General features: G+C 42.9%; 1 protein-coding gene across 1 annotated transcript; it reads left to right on the plus strand.

Annotated features, from left to right (window-relative positions):
- The first annotated feature begins 546 nt into the window (after positions 1 to 546).
- On the plus strand, positions 547 to 8,881 carry LOC129536457 (phosphatidylcholine transfer protein-like). Its single transcript, XM_055395423.2, has 5 exons — positions 547 to 657; positions 3,086 to 3,165; positions 5,420 to 5,591; positions 6,483 to 6,550; positions 7,665 to 8,881. The coding sequence occupies exons 1-5, from the start codon at positions 615 to 617 to the stop codon at positions 7,725 to 7,727; spliced, it is 426 nt and encodes a 141-aa protein (XP_055251398.2). The 5' UTR covers positions 547 to 614; the 3' UTR covers positions 7,728 to 8,881.
- The last annotated feature ends 8,023 nt before the right edge of the window (positions 8,882 to 16,904 follow it).

Genomic DNA, 16,904 nt, shown 5'->3' on the forward strand with positions numbered 1-16,904 from the left:
TTGTTTTCCATAGCAATTAGAAGAAGATCTCTTACCCCTTTGCCTTGGTTTACAAAGCCCTTTGGACCCAGCCCCCACTGCTTCTCTGACTGTTCCCCACCACAGTTCTCTGGATCCCTTGACTGTCTGTTCTTTGAGTAAGACAGTCAGTCAACCTGAGGGCCCTTTCCCAACCAGGCATGGGCTTTCCTAATCTTCCCATAGCTGTCTCCTTCCACTATTTAGAAAAAATTCTTCTGATTAGTCCAACATAGAGACATTTCCCGGACGCCTGACAGTATAGGATGAACCACCAGCCCACCAAAACTGGACACCATTTATCACATAACTCTCTTTTATCCTATTTACATTACCTGGGTAGCTGTCACCACCAGTGGCAAAGACGATGAGAGCAGAATCCTCACCTGCTTTTTCAGCATTGCATCACCGAGTCTACAGAGGAGGTGCTTAGGAATGACGTTGCACAAACAATAATTTTTCATGTGCTCTGTAATAGCAACTCGAGAATCAATAGGCTATTTCTGTCTGCTCTCATTTTATAGCCGATTGGACTTCATGAGTATAAGGTCTCTGGTATTGTGAGATCTCCACCAGATCTACTTGCAGATGTCTATATGGACTTAGACTATAGAAAACAGTGGGACCAGTATGTCCAAGGTGAGTCACACTTGATCTAAAAAAGCTATTAGAAAGTAGAATCTATTCCTATTTGCTCTAGCCAGTATAATGCAATAGGTTTAGTTATATTACATTTCATTTAAAATTTTGGCTTAAATATTTGAAGCGCTGGGCTTAAATGTGATATTTTGCCCTTACTGCAAGTTTTTTTGTCATCTTGTATATATGTATATATATACCTGAATATCCAGGTATATGTACTTGGATATATATACCTGGATATTCATGAAAGGCTTTTTGGAAGAGGTCATGTTTGAACTTTGCTTTAGAAGTGGAAGCAAAGTTTCATAAATGGCAAGAATACATATGTATGGGGAAGTGAGAGGTGAGGGGGTGAGTGGATTAAGGACATTTGGCCCAAATAACAGCATTAGTAAAATGAGAAAGACCTGAAACAACATGAAATGCTAAAAAAGAAAAACAACTATGAGCAATGTTGTGTTCTTGCACAGCTGTGGTGGCAGAATTGGAATTAGCCCCAAGGGCCTAGGCTGGCCACCTGGCTACACTTCTTAGAATTTTCCTATAAGTGATGGAGAGTTATAGAGGGAATAGATAAGGTATCTTTCTCCCACTTAGAGTGAACAATGGCCTCTGCCATCTCAGTCACTGTGAAATAGATACACAGCTATCTGAAGGACACAGAAATCCTGACAGACGCTTGCTGTGGTCAAGAATTTTGTTTACAAGTAAGAAAAGCTAACAAATGGCAGTAAGGAAAGGAAAGAGCTTATTGTTTCATGGCATTGAAAATCCATGAGTATCTGGCCTCCAGGACAGCTGTATTCAGTACTTCATTTCTCCAGTTTGACTGTTTTCTTTTGTGTTGATCACAATCTCAGGCAGATTCTTGTGTCTTGGCAGAAATACCACCAGGAGATGTAGGCTTACATTCTAACCACGTACGCAACCACAGAAGGACAGGAACATTCCTACTTACGGCATCCAGATTCCAAGGACTGGCTCCTATTGCCTCAGCATGGATCATGCGCTTATTTCCTGGGGATGTTTGTCATGGTTTGGGGTCACTGAATGTTATCACATACCCTTACTATTTAGGGTTCATTGTGATGCCCACTAATCCAAGGGAGAAGTCACACATTCTCTGTTCATCTTCCTAGCAGTCGTGGTTCAGTCGTGTGCTATAGATGCTGGCAGAGCCTCTGATGTGTGGCACTTGGCATTGAGTCTGCACTGTGGAGTATGGTCCAGAGGCTGCAGTAGCTTGACTTCTCTGGAGCAATACTGATGTTCCTGACCTAACTCTATTCCTCATAGATCTTCTCTGAGCTTCCTGAGAGCCTTTACAGAACCACTTTTGGGCCTAAACTTGCTAGAGTGGCAAGATGAGACTATCCACACATGCCTTCTCTAAACTAATTGCTGTGATCATGTTTGACTCATTTTCCCAGACCTGAAATTAACACTGAGTCAGTCCTGCTTAAACCACGTTGTGGAGAAGGAGGGGAAGGGCGATGAAGGAGAAAGAGATTGTGGTGCACGAAGGGGAGGGTCATAGAAGTGCAGGCAAAAGCAGCAGATGTCCACTCCTTCCCTTCCTTTCAAGGGCATTTTCAGCCTCTTGGAGTAATGGACTGATAAGTTCTTTACTCCACAGTCTGCTTCTAATAGGTTTTATTTCTGTCAGAAGCTGAATTAAATAACACATTTCTGCTGTCAGCACCTCCTCAAGGGGCTCTCTTTGCTCTTTCAGCAATCTTAGCTTGACCCCTCTATTTGGTTAGTTAGAAGCTTCCCACACAGCTTGAGGGCAGAGGCTGTGCACTTCATAGCATCCCTTTGCTATCCTCCTCCTTGAGCTGATGTTATTTGTACTCAAAAGCGTGGTGGACATTATGTAGATTTGGTTCCTGTCTGTAGTATACAGCAAAATGGGAGAGGCAAGTAGCATAGTGTTAGCATAGTTCAGCTCCTTCCTGCTTAGGAAGAACACTAACCTCTCCGAAACCTTCATAAAACAACTGTAAACACTAAACTGCATTGCTCAGTCCCAGCATACTTGTAATATGTCAAGGAATTTAAGGTGAGGAGTAAGGTCACAACACAAAGCTATTGGTATTGCAGTGCCGTCCAATGGTTACCATGATTTAATAAGTGGAAATTTTTGTTTTTTGGAAGCCTAATTTTATTATCACATTCTACCTTAGAAAGTGTGTCACTTCCAATGAACGAATTTTGTTGGATTCATTTATTTTTAATGTGTTTTTAAGTCTACTAAACACTGTTCCTGGGCAACAAGCTTTCAGTGATAATGACTTTTCCTGGAAGCCAGTGCCTTCTGAGTTAGTGGTTTATCATCCTCTACAGGATTATCATATCAACACTTTTTGTTAATTGAAGCCAAAGAGACTTCCAGATGCAATAACGTCATTTGATTTTTTTTTAGAACTCCGTGAAATAAAAGTCGATGGAGAAGAAGCGGTCTATTGGCAAATGAAATACCCTTTTCCCATGTCCAACAGAGATGTATCCTTTCCAAAAGTGAAGTGTTAGTCCCTCAGTCATGTCCAACTCTTTGCAACCCCATGAACTGTAGCCTGACATTCTCTTCTGTCTGTGGAATTCTCCAAGCAAGAATACTAGAGTAAGTAGCCATTCTCCTTTTCAGGGGATCTTCTGGTTCTAGGGATTGGACTCCAACCGCAAGCAGATTCTTTATCATCTGAGCTACCAGGGAAGCCCATCCTGGTGTAACATTGATCGGCTTTCTTAGTGTTTCTGTGCCTCGTGGCTATCACCCAGTGGTGGTGTGGCCAGGAGTTGTGGACAACACTGCCTTTTACTCTTCTGCAAGCATCTGCTAAAGCTGTTGCTTCTTGTGTGGCTTTCAGAGACCTCAGGGTGTGACTTCTGGGCCTGACGACACGGAGCATCAGTAATTGTGGGAAGGCAGCTTATACTTTCTTGAGAACTTTTCTAGCAAATTTTTTGTGTCAGAATTGAGGCCTGAAAAAACTTCTCATAAACAGTATTCAATACCTTCCCTCAGTCTGCAGAGGAGGAAGCTGGGACCCAGAGCAGTCAGGTGGCAGAGGCACACAGGCAGGTGGTTAGCAGCTGATTGGGGGCTGCAGTCAGTTCAGTCAGTGGCTCAGTCGTGTCTGACTCTCTGCGACCCCATGAATCACAGCACACCAGGCCTCCCTGTCCATCAACAACTCCCGGAGTCTACTCAAACCCACGTCCATCGAGTCGGTGATGCCATCCAACCGTCGCATCCTCTGTCATCCCCTTCTCCACCTGCCCTCAATCTTTCCCAGCATCAGGGTCTTTTCAAATGAGTCAACTCTTCGCATGAGGTGGCCAAAGAATTGGAGTTTCAGCTTCAACATTCCAATGAACACCCAAGACTGATCTTCTTTAGGATGGACTGGTTGGATCTCCTTGCAGTCCAAGGGACTCTCAACAGTCTTCTCCAACACAACAGTTCAAAAGCATCAATTCTTCAGCACTCAGCTTTCTTTATAGTCCAACTCTCCCATCCATACATGACCACTGGAAAAATCATAGCCTTGACTAGACGGACCTTTGTTGGCAAAGTAATGTCTCTGCTTTTTAATATGCTAAGTTGGTCGTAACTTTACTTCCAAGGAGTAAGTGTCTTTTAATTTCATGGCTACAATCGCTATCTGCAGTTATTTTCGAGCTCAGAAAAATAAAGCCATCCACTGTTTCCACAGTTTCCCCATCTATTTCCCATGAAGTGATGGGACCGGATGACATGATCTTAGTTTTCTGAATGTTGAGCTTTAAGCCAACTTTTTCACTCTCCTCTTTCACTTTCATCAAGAGGATCTTATTTCATCTTCACTTTCTGCCAGAAGGGTGGTGTCATCTGCAGATCTGAGGTTATTGATATTTCTCCTGGCAATCTTGATTCCAGCTTGTGGTTCATCCAGCCCAGCATTCCTCATGATGTACTCTGCATATAAGTTCAATAAGCAGGGTGACAATATACAGCCTTGACATACTCCTTTTCCTATTTGGAACCAGTCTGTTGTTCCATGTCCAGTTCTGACTGTTGCTTCCTGACCTGCATACAGGTTTCTCAAGAGGCAGGTCAGGTGGTCTGGTATTCCCATCTCTTTCAGAATTTTCCACAGTTTATTGTGATCCACACAGTCAAAGGCTTTGGCATAGTCAATAAAGTAAAAATAGATGTTTTTCTGGAACTCTCTTGCTTTCTCCATGATCCAGCGTATATTGGCAATTTGATCTCTGGTTCCCCTGCCTTTTCTAAAATGAGCTTGAACATCTGGAAGTTCATGATTCACATATTGCTAAAGCCTGGCTTGGAGAATTTTAAGCATTACTTCACTAGCATGTGAGATGAGTGCAATTGTGTCGTAGTTTGAGCATTCCTTTGCATTGCCTTTCTTTGGGATTGGAATGAAAAAAATGACATTTTCCAGTCCTGTGGCCACTGCTGAGTTTTCCAAATTTGCTGGCATACTGAGTGCAGCACTTTCACAGCATCATCTTTCAGGATTTGAAATTCCATCACTTCCACTAGCTTTGTTTGTAGTGATGCTTCTCTCAGTGCGAGCTCTCAAATGAGAACACCAGGTGGGAGGAGCCATGGTTTTGCAGGTTAGGTAGGACAGGAAGTGAAGTAACCATATAAGGGAGCAAACACCCAGTGGAGGAACAGAATCATGTCCATTTCCTCCTGCTCATCTGACATGCTGGACTTGATGTTGTGCCTTTACTGGTGGTATAGTGTGTCTATGTGCGGCAGCGGCGAGAGCTGAACTTTGAAGAGCGGAAGGTCCACGTGATCCTGGCCCAGAGCATCTCTGTGCCATGGTTTTCAGAGAAGTCAAGCATGATCCGGGTGAAGGAGTACAAGCAGAGCCTGGCAATCCAGAGCTATGGCCCTTGGAGGAGCAAAGGTAAATACGGGGTATATGTTGGTGTGCCTGCCTCAGCCACCCATGTGAAGGCCATACTGATTGCAGGCCTATAAAATGCAGGATGCTTTTCCCCTGAGGTCAGAGACTGAGCATGTGTGCAAAAGAATAAAATGAGACTCAGTTCATCCTAGAAGCTTAGCTACAATGCAAGATGGATGTTTAAATCTGATCTGTCCATTATTTACTGACTCCATTGTCCAGATAAAATCAAAACATCCAAGTGAAACAGAAGGTTTAGAAACTCACTTCAGGAAGGTTCCGCACATGCACAAGCTGGACAGGGATGGGCAGGAGGGCTGGTGGGACCTCCTCTGGGGAGGCAGCTCCTCCTCAGCAAAAACCCAGGGACTCAGAACCTGTCTGCCTTGAGTTCCAGCCTCAGGAAAGAGGCTGGGGGTGGAGGGGGTCAATGCAGTCATCTGCTGGAATGGAATGGATGTGACCTTGAGGCAGCAGTAAAATCTGAAATTAGTTCTGACGTGTGTTAAATCTGCCACCTTTACATGTCACTTTACTCTTCTGAATCTTCATTTTATCATTTATAAACTGGCGTTCAAGTTTATCAACATTTTGTAATTGAGATAGTTAATGAGAGAAATAATTAAATTGGAGATATATCCCATTTAGACATATATAATAAGTATCGATTAATAGCACTAGTCATGCCTTTAATAAAAAGCAGCAGAATGTGACTGGGTTTTCCTAAATGTATATATGTAAGTCTCCCATAAAACAAGGCAGAGGAAAGAGTTAACTTGAATTCAATGTTACTTCCCTCCTTAATTTCTGCACTGAATATAAGCCTGGGTATTTCCAGGGGGGTGGTTCTGTTTTTTCTTCTTGTAAGTTGTGCTTTCTTTCCCTCTCTAGTTTTCATGTATTACTTCAATAACCCAGGTGGCCAAATTCCGTTCTGGATCCTTAACAATTTCACCAAGGTAAGATCCCAGGAGGCAGCAGGGGAGGTGTGTTTGGCAAATGTTCACTTAGCCTGTGGTGCCGACAGACTGGAGAGATGCACTGTCTCAGGCCTCATGCAGCTTGTTTGACTGACTCTGGTTAGGACTGGAGTTGCCAGCATCCAGGACAGCAGCCGGGACAAAAGACGTAGAGTCTTTACCCGGAATGCCAGCCCTCCCTGCTTGCCCACCAAGATCTCATCAGGATCACTGTCTGGAACCTCCAGACAATAGCCTGCTCCTTATAGGAATAATGGTGTCTGCAGGCCGTGTATTTGCTTATGGAGGAGTTAGGCCAAGCTGACTTGGGAGGCAGTGAGACATGTCCAAGCCTAGGAAAACTTCCAGTTTTGTTCTTGTTTTCTTTTTCTGTTGAGGAGAGGGAGCCTCAGTTGACCCGGATCACTAAAGACTGCCTAGGACCTGAAATTATGCCTGCCATTCAGTCTGCTTTGTAAGGTCCTACTTACTGACTGGAGGGATCACCTGTTCCCTGGGGGAATGAAAAAGCACATAGACTTTGAATCAAGTGCAAGATATTTTGAATCCTGACCTTGTCCCTGACTGTGTAATTTAGATAAGCCATCAGTTTCTCCCCTCCAAAATATAGAGATGGATACCCCACTCTATAGAGAAGGATTAAATAAGACAACATTTGGGGAAATTTGAATGATCAGTTCTAACTGAAGGATCACATATCCTGCTTCATCCCCCTGCCCACCCCGATCCTTACCATTTTCTAATTCTGTAAAGCAAGTCCTTTCTCTCATTTTTTTGGAAGAGTCCCACAGCCCAAGCAAATCCCATCTCCTATCTTCCTTTTTCTTTCAAAATATATCTCAGAAATATCTTAGCTTTTTATTAGCAAAAGTAAAATACACAAGGTCTTACAGCAGTGGCCACCTTGCCTTACCAGTGCCCTGTGTGTTAATTTGTATCATCACCTGTGGCCACATGCTGTGGTAATCTGCTCGGGGGCCCTATTGTCACATTAATTATTCCAAAAGCCATCTTCGTTATCTTTGCCACTTCCTGAAGAATCAAGAGTGAACACTGTGTGGACAGAGAAGTGACAGTTTCCTTTCCTTTGCAGAGTGAAATTCCTGCCTTCCTGAGAGACTTGGAGAATGCATGTCTGAAGTACCACAGAGCCTAAGAGAGAGATCTGTGAGCCTTGTGTCCATGGAGTGATGTCCATAGAATGATGTCTGCAAGTGCCACAAGCACTGATACTCAGCCTGCCTCTCTCCTTTCCATCCTCAGAGGCCCACACGCTCTCCATCACCCTGTCTCCAAGTGTGTTTGCCTGAGATCCACTTCCTTCCCCAGTCTCCCCTCCTGGGACCCACTGCCTTCTTCCATTGTTGAATGTGGGTGAGATTAGGGAAACGTTTGATTGTTTATTTTTAAAAAGAGGAGTCCCCTAGGGAGCACAGTCATTTCATTATGCCATTCTAGGGTGTTGTCGGTGGAGGACTGACACCACTACCTCAGGGCAGCTGATCCCAGTGAGCTGGCTGCTTCCCACACAAGAGTCGTTGCAACTCAGGAAGGTGATTTCTTGTTGAAGTTGCTTTGCCTTCAGAACTGACTCTCAGCGTGCCAAGACCGGAAGAAGCATGCCCATTGGCTTTATGCTTTGCTGATTTGAGATAATAATCCACTAAACCTCTCTCCATTCCTACTTAGGGAGGATCATCAGCTGTTTGGATTTCAAACCATTTTGAAAGATGTCACACCCCTGACTATGCGTATAGTGTGAAACAGTTTTTGTCTCATAATCCATGCCTGGGTTTTTCTCTTTCCCATATGCCTCTGGGGAAGGCTGCCTGTGCCTCTCTAGTTCCATGTTTTACTGGACAATGAGGCATTAAGAGAACTCTGGTGGTTAACATTAGCCAACTTGCTCTGCACACAGCATTGAGATTAATTTTCTTTATGTGTAATTTCCTTCTAAAACATTTGGACATGTTGAAAGAATAAGTGTTCACATCCAGGGAAATATGAATTAGGGGTGTGGTTGACTACACCTTTTTTCTCAGGAATTCTAAGTTATCTGCCTCTCCCACCAACAGAAGACTTCCCTTTTCCTCCTTTTCTTTTGAATTTCAGAAGGAAAGGTATTCTGTGGACAAAGGCACAGCCTTATAATCTCAGGGAAAAATTTTAATCACTTTGTACGATGGTATCAAATCTTGATTACTGGACATACAAATTCAGGATGTAATGCCAGAAGCATGAAATTTATTAAAATGGGATAACTCAGACTGTGTCTTTTCTCTCTGGAAAAAGAGGTGTGTTGACTGTCAAATAAATACATGGTGACTTACACTTCTCCTGTCTACAGTCTCTTTTCTGCCTTATTCCTTATGAATGAGACTGTTACGTCTCTTTGGTTTGCAAGTGAAATCCAACCTAACTCACAGACCTGAACATAAAAAAGAATTTTAGGCTCACTTACATGCAAGGTCAGGTGTAGAGTGGCTTCAGGTAGTGGTTGATACAGGTGCTTGACAGATACTAGGAATCAGCTCTGTTCTTCTTTGAGGTTTCTTAGATTTTGGGCCATGTTTGATGGCAGGATCGCTGCTAATAGAAAGTGGAAGACCTGTGTCTTCCCGGGTTCACACCGGGTCCAAAAAAAAAAAAAAATTTTTTTTCCAGTAGATCCTGAACCATCCCATGATTCCCTCTAAACCATGTACCAGCCCCTGTACCAGTGATTAGTCATGTGGGTAGAATTCTGTGAATAAGTGAATAAATCAGAAATGTATCATTAAAATAGCACTATCAGTAATGTAGGGCTTGTCTTGTGGCTCAGATGGTAAATAATTTGACTACAATGCAGGAGACCCAGGTTCAATTCCTGGGTTGGGTAGATCTTCTGGAGACAGGAATGGCTATCCACTCCAATATTCTTCCCAGGAGAATTCCATGGACAGAGGAGCTGAAATTTAATTTTAGGTAAAGTAAATCTTAATATCTCATGTAATAGAGTTCAAGTTGACTGTTTATATATAAAATCATTGAAATACAATCACTAGGATTATAGTCTTTCAGCAGAGAATCCACATGAAATGGTATCACGCAAACTATCTTTAACAGTGTTTGATAATTTGCTAAGAACACAGAATACTATGAATGCTGAGTTTCTACATGTGAAAGTGAAAGTGTATGTGAAAGCATTAGTCGACAACTCTTTGTGGCCCCATGGTCTGTAGCCTGCCAGTCTCCTCTGTCCATGGAATTCTCAAGGCAAAAATACTAGAGTGAGTAGCCATTCCCTACTCCAGGGGATCTTCCCGATGCAGGATGATTTCATGCATTGCAGGCAGATTCTTCACCAAGTTTCCAGGTAAGGCAGCTTAAAAAATCACTGTTTGCTATAATTAGTAGAGTTAAAACCCTTTGGCATTCAAGTTGACTAAATTGGAAAAGATAGTACAAAATAGTGGGAAGCATAGAATCCCTGACCAAACAGTAAATGCCAAAGGACCAAAAAACATGGAACTGGCACTTTGGGGTTTGAGCTGGATTTTTACAATGTGACTCGCTGCAGGGGCTGAATGTGTCATTTGGAATTTAATGTTGTAATTATATTCTCATTCCTCTAACTCTTTGTTTCACCTATTTTCTCTGTCCCTCTGAGTAGATAATAAGATCTTTGTGGGTAGAAACCCTCCTTTCTCTTAGATTACTGGCCCCTAAGAAAGTGTATCCTAGGCACTCAAATGGTATCTAATGAGGGATTTTAATGATCTGAAGAAGATTGACCACACACACCCAGAAGGCAAAACATACCTGGATACAGAGGTTAGATTTGATTACATGAAATACTATTTTAGTATTTAACAATCTAATTCAATGCAATTTTCCCCACATCATCATTTTAGGGGTTCTTGATTCCTCAGGATCTCTAGAGTCTTTTCTTGAAAGTGCTCAGATCCTTTGCTTATAATGGGGTGACTTTGCTGATGTGGCTATAGGTTATACTTCAATGTTAAAAAATCTTACTGTCTAGACAGTCCAGCTGAGATTAGTCAGGATTTCAGGATTTTGATGACTAAAGTAGCAACGACTCTCAGTGCTAAATTTTTTTCCACAGTCTAATTATTCATACTGCATAACAGTTTAAAGTTAATGATGACCTTGGAACCTAGGAATTCCGGTAGACGATCACTTCATGAAAATGTTGCTATGTCACATTGAGCGTCCTGGCCTGGCTCCTGGCTGAGATTCCTCACCAAGTATCCCCACCTCAAGGACCTGCCCTTCAAATCTCCTTCTTCCCAGCTGGGTTTGAAAGAGAGAAAGCAGGAAGAGTCCATTCAGTCCTCACGTTTCTGGTGGCACCACCCAATCGGCTCAGAGAATTATCTTTAAATGCTTTGAGATCTGTATTCACTTCATAGGTATTTCTCAATGGTCTGGCATCCATCTGGCCAGGGGACAGCATGGTAGCTCCTTGGATGAGTAGGGGCTTGGGGTCCATTCTCAAGGAGCTTATGATCTAGTGAGGAAGACACAGTGGAGAAACTGTTGAAGGATGACAAATTGTGAGAAAGGGAAAATAAGGTGGGTTAGAGTCTAAACCTGGGCACTGACCAAATCTGAGGGGTTGCAGAGAACATGTTGGAGTTGGCTGGATGAAGGTTGGAAAAGAAGACTCTTCCACATGGAAGGAACCATTTCCATAAAATCCCTTAAGCAGAAGAGTCAGTCATGTTGCAGGAACTTCCAAAGGATCTGAACAATGAGAGTGGAGGAAGACATTGCTCACATGTGGCTGAAGAAGGAAGCAGTGAGGCGACAAGAGATTCTGAGAGCTATGGCAAGTATTTTGGACTTGACTTATATGCAGAGTACATCATGAGAAATGCTGGGCTGGAAGAAGCACAAGCTGGAATCAAGATTGCTGGGAGAAATATCAATAATCTCAGATATGCAGATGACACTACCCTTATGGCAGAAAGTGAAGAGAAACTCAAAAGCCTCTTGATGAAAGTGAAAAAGGAGAGTGAAAAGGTTGGCTTGAAGCTCAACATTCAGAAAACAAAGATCATGGCATCTGGTCCCATCACTTCATGGGAAATAGATGGAAAAACAGTGGAAACAGTGTCAGACTTTATTTTTTTGGGCTCCAAAATCACTGCAGATGCTGATTGCAGCCATGAAATTAAAAGACGCTTACTCCTTGGAAGGAAAGTTATGACCAACCTTGATAATATATTAAAAAGCAGAGACATGACTTTGCCAACCAAGGTCCGTCTAGTCAAGGCTATGGTTTTTCCCGTGGTCATGTATGGATGTGAGAGTTGGACTGTGAAGAAAGCTGATCGCCGAAGAATTGATGCCTTTGAACCGTGGTGCTGGAGAAGAGTCTTGAGAGTCCCTTGGACTGCAAGGAGATCCAACCAGTCCATTCTAAAGGAGATCAATCCTGGATGTTCATTGGAGGGACTGATGCTAAAGCTGAAACTCCAATACTTTGGCCACCTCATGCGACGAGTTGACTCACTGGAAAAGACTCTGATGCTGGGAAAGGTTGGGGGCGGGAGGAGAAGGGGACGACGGAGAATGAGATGGCTGGATGGCATCACCGACTCTGTGGACATGAGTTTGAGTGAACTCCGGGAGTTGGTGATGGACAGGGAGGCCTGGCGTGCTGTGATTCATGGGGTCGCGGAGAGTCGGACACGACTAAGCGACTGAACTGAACTGAACTGAACTGACACAGAATGTGAGTGAAGTTTGAAGAATTTTAGGCTGAACAGTGACCCAATAAAGCATAGTCATTCCTAACACCAGCTCACTTCTCCCCATGGTTCTCCACCATCTCCAGAGGTGCTCTTGCCACTCTGTATCCCTTCCACAGTGAGACAGCACTCTCAGTAGTCCACATCCAAGCCTAATTTCTAAGGTAGAGCATCAGGCTCTGAAACTTCATTGGAGAAAAAGGGAACATCCATGCTCATCGCCCTGACGCTCCTGGCCCATGCTGCTGTCAACACGCCTTCCAGTGTGACTGCATCACACATGTTGTAAGAGCACAGTCTGTTCAGGAGCCAGAAGTGGTGTTGAAAAATGGAAGTCATGCAACATGTAAGCAGGTCTACCTTCACGAAAGTTCAATTTTGTGTATGACTCTCCAACTACAAGGAAGAATACTTTTTTCTTCTTGAGAATATAAATACACTTTATCTGTTTAGATTCTCAGAGTTTAGAACCAACAAAATGGGAGGAAAGCTGTTTGTATTGCTAATCTAGTTGTTGTTCTTTTTTTTTAATATAAATTTATTTATTTTAATTTTGTATGTGGTTTTGTGTGTCTGTTTGGATACATATAATGTATGTTCCATTTCCTCAGATAAAATAATGGAAGAACAACTAGGCAGTATGTTATGGGAGTGAGTTTGCAAGTTCTCTATCTGATGTGCCAGGTTAAGTGCTAGGCAGTGGAGTTCATAAAGTTTAATTAATTCTTCTGTTAGAGAATTAGCAGACTAAGGAGAACATGGAACATGCACACGGTTTACGATAATGAGAAACTGTGATCACCACCATGCAGAAGGAAAACATGATATTTTGGGATTCTGTGGTTAATCGATTTGGAGCCTTTTGCAAAGCCCCCATCCCAAACAGGGACTAATTTCAGATTTGGCTCACCCAGAAATAGAATCTCAACGTGGTCCTTAAAGAATTCTTGATCAGCATAAGCTAATCTGCCTGATAGACTTCTTGCTGTTGTTCAGTCACTAAGTTGTTTCTGGTTCTTTGTGACCCCAAGAACTGCAGCATGCCAGGCTTCCTTATCCTTCACTATCTCCCAGAGTTTCGTCAAACTCATGTCTGTTGAGTCAATGATGCCATCCAACCTTCTCATCCTCTGTAGCCCCTCCTCTCCTCCGGCTCTCAATCTTTCCCAGCATCAGGGTCATTTCCATCCAGTTGACTCTTTGTATTGGATGGCCAAGGTATTAGACCTTCAGCATCAATTCTTCCAAGGCAAAACGATATGACACTGGAAGCAGAGCCCCCAGGTTGGTAGGTGTCCAACGCGCTGCTGTGGAGAGTGGAGAAATGGCTCCAGAACGAGAGCTGGGCCGGAGCAGAGGTGCCACTCAGTTGTGGTCATGTCCGTTGGTGAGAGGTAAATCCAATGTTACAAAGAACAGCACTGCATAGGAACCTGGACTGTTAGGTCCAGGAGTCAAGATAAATTGTATGTAGCCAAGCTGGAAATGGCAAAATGAGCATTGACATTTTCGGAATCAGTGAACTAGAATGAACAGAAATGGGTGAATTTAATTCTGATGACCATTATATCAATTGATGTGGTCAAGAACCGCTTAGAAGAAATGGAGTAGCCCTTAGTCAACAAAAAGTCTGAAATGCAGTACTTGGGTGCAGTCTCAAAAGTGATGGAATGATCTTTGTTCCTTTCCAAGGCAAGCCATTTAACATCACAATAATTCAAGTCTATGCCCCAATCACTAATGCCAAAGTAGCTATACTTGAACAGTGCTATGAACACCTCCAAGACCTTCTAGAGCTAACACACACACACACACACACACACACACACACACACACACACACTATCCTTTTCATCATAGGGGATTAGAATACAAAAGTAGGAAGTCAAGAGACACCTGGAGTAACAGGCAGGTTTGACCTTGGAGTACAGAATGAAGCAGGGCAAAGGCTAAAGAGTTTTGTCAGAAGAACACACTGGTCAGAGCAAACCCTCTCTTCCAACCACACAAGAGGTGATTTTATACATGGATAGACCCCTGCCCTTCCCTAAAGGAAAGTAACCTTGTAATAACAAACCTGCTCTTTTCCCAATATAACCTCTTTATTTCTGCTCTCTTCTCAGAGACGTCTACAGAAATCTGTAATTTATTCATCCCTTGAAACTCCTTACTGTCTCCTAGGAGAAATGCTATCCAATTGAATTGACTTTTTAAAAACAATAATGGCTATCATTGAGCAATTATTATGTGCTAGGAACTAAACTTATTGCATGCTTTATCTCATTGTTTTTTTTTCCCCCTTTGAATTTATTATTTTTTATTTTAAATTTATTTATTTTAATTGGAGGCTAATTACTTTACAGTATTGTGATGTTTTTGCTATACATTGACATGCATCAGTCATGGGTGTACATGTGTCCCCCCATCCTTAACCCCCCCCCACCTCCCTCCCCAACCCATCCTCCTGGGTAATACCAGAGCATCAGCTTTGAGTGCCCTGCTTCTTGCATCGAACTTGCACAGGTCATCTATTTTACATATGGTAGTATACATGTTTCAATGTTATTCTCTCAAATCATCCCACCCTCGATTTTTACTTAAAGAAGCCCTTAAAAATTTTAATATGTCTTAGTCTATCTTTGAAACATTCTGGTATAAAAAGAGGATACCAAAGAAGACCCCCCGGAGGGCCCCCAGAAGCAAAAGCAAGCAGACTTGGGTACCTAATGAGCCCCTGAACTCTGCTTTCTTGTCAGGAATTTCTGGAGGTGGTAAGTCCCTCTCAGATTCTAGCTCTGCAGCTTTTCCCTGAGGTATCAAACTTTACTTGAGCACATCTTCTTCATGACTGTGTCCAAAAACTGGCTAAAACCAGATTGAGTCTGACTTAAAAATTGGACGGGCTTCCCTGATAGCTCAGTTGGTAAGGAATTCGCCTGCAATGGAGGAGACCTGGTTTGATTCTTGGGTCGAGAAGATCCACTGGAGAAGGAAACGGCTACCCACTCCAGTATTCTGGCTTGGAGAATTCCATGGACTGTATAGTCCATGGGGTTGCAAAGAGTTGGGCACAACTGAATGACTTTCACTTCACTAGAAATTGGACTGAGTCTGGGATTGAACTGGATAAAGATTAGAAACTTAAATGAGTGCAGAGTCAGTCTGGATCTTACTTAAGTTGGACTGAGTCCAGTGTGAGATCTCAGGTAAACAAAATTTTGTTTTAGGGCTGGATCAGCAGATTAGCCTTACCAAAGATAACCTTGAATCACAGTGGCCACAGTGGAGAAGTTTTAACTTTGATAATCTTATCATTTATGATGTGATCTAGAATAAAAGAGCTTCTTGGGTAGTTCAGCTGGTAAAGAATCCGCCTGCAATGCAGGAGACCCTGATTCAGCTCCTGGGTCAGGAAGTTCCCCTGGAGAAGGGATAGGCTACCCACTCCAGTGTTCTTGGGCTTCCCTGGTGGTTCAGATGGTAAAGAATCCTCCTGCAATGTGGGGTTGCAGGTTCGATCCCTGGGTTGGGAAGATCCCCTGGAGGAGAAAATGGTAACCCACTCCAATATTCTTGCCTGAAGAATCCCCATGGACAGAGGAGCCTGGCGGGCTGCAGTCCATGGGGGTGCAAAGTCGGACACGACTGAGCAATTAAGCACAGCACAGCACTAAAATAAAATGGGGATCTCAGCTAAGAACTCATTATAAAGGTAGGGGGAATATGATTTTTTCTCCTCGAAAAGTTTAGATGACCAGAATGGGATTTGCTGGACCCTACTCACTCCAGAGGTTGCAGACAGGATCCTAGGAAAACTGCCAGAAGCCAGCAAAGGTAAGAATTCTTACCGAAGTCGGTTCTCTTATCGCTGTCTCCATCAGTAGTGCCTGGCTAATAGAGGAAGTAAAAAAAATTTCACTTTCTCCCTTCCTTTCTAGATTCAGACTGGTAGGCAGTAAACATTCTTAAGAATTAGATCTTTGAATTATAAATTTGCTTTTGAGTACCTGATGGCTGTGGATTCCTTCTTTCTCAAGCACATCCATTGAATTCCTGTTTGTCTAACTTCTGTCTGGATAACGTGGCTTGGCAGCAACCAATTTAAAGATCTAAAAATGTTAGCTGGGAGGAAATGTGGGCTGCACACCATAAGCAGCTTGTGTCCTACCACTCTAGTCAGCTTTCAAGGGAATTATCTGAGCCTTTCTTTCTTTCTTTTTGTTGTCTTTGGTATAGCTCTGGAACTCAGCGGCGGGGGTGGGTGTGGGTGGGGGTGGGGTGTAATATCTTTTGCACCCTTTGGTACACCTCTTGCCTTATGGGCTTGTTCAGTATTTATGACCCAGGAGTATGTACTGTTTGTCCAGCAGAATACGATAAGATATACAAAGGAATTTTATTTTATTTTAATTCTATGTTAGGAAATTGGCCAAATTGGAAGTTAACATTCAGAGCTTGTTTGGAAACTTTTTCTTAAGGCCTTCTCTTCTAAACTAAAGTGAAATTATTGAGCTAGAGGCAAAGAAAAATTCTCAAGCATTGGTGGAAAATCTTATTAAAACACTTCACAGACCCAT

The sequence above is a fragment of the Moschus berezovskii genome, chromosome 20, assembly GCF_049115385.1.
Source record: "Moschus berezovskii isolate FMDL1 chromosome 20, NW_MosBer_1.0, whole genome shotgun sequence".
NCBI classification, from domain to species: Eukaryota; Metazoa; Chordata; class Mammalia; order Artiodactyla; family Moschidae; genus Moschus; species Moschus berezovskii.

Excerpts from the sequence above, each read along its gene's own strand:
- LOC129536457 (XM_055395423.2), top strand. The coding sequence starts at position 615 with ATGGACTTAGACTATAGAAAACAGTGGGACCAGTATGTCCAAG. Across the intron at positions 658-3,085 it reads GTGGGACCAGTATGTCCAAG|AACTCCGTGAAATAAAAGTC; the intron begins GTGAGTCACACT and ends ATTTTTTTTTAG. Across the intron at positions 6,551-7,664 it reads TCCTTAACAATTTCACCAAG|AGTGAAATTCCTGCCTTCCT; the intron begins GTAAGATCCCAG and ends TTTCCTTTGCAG.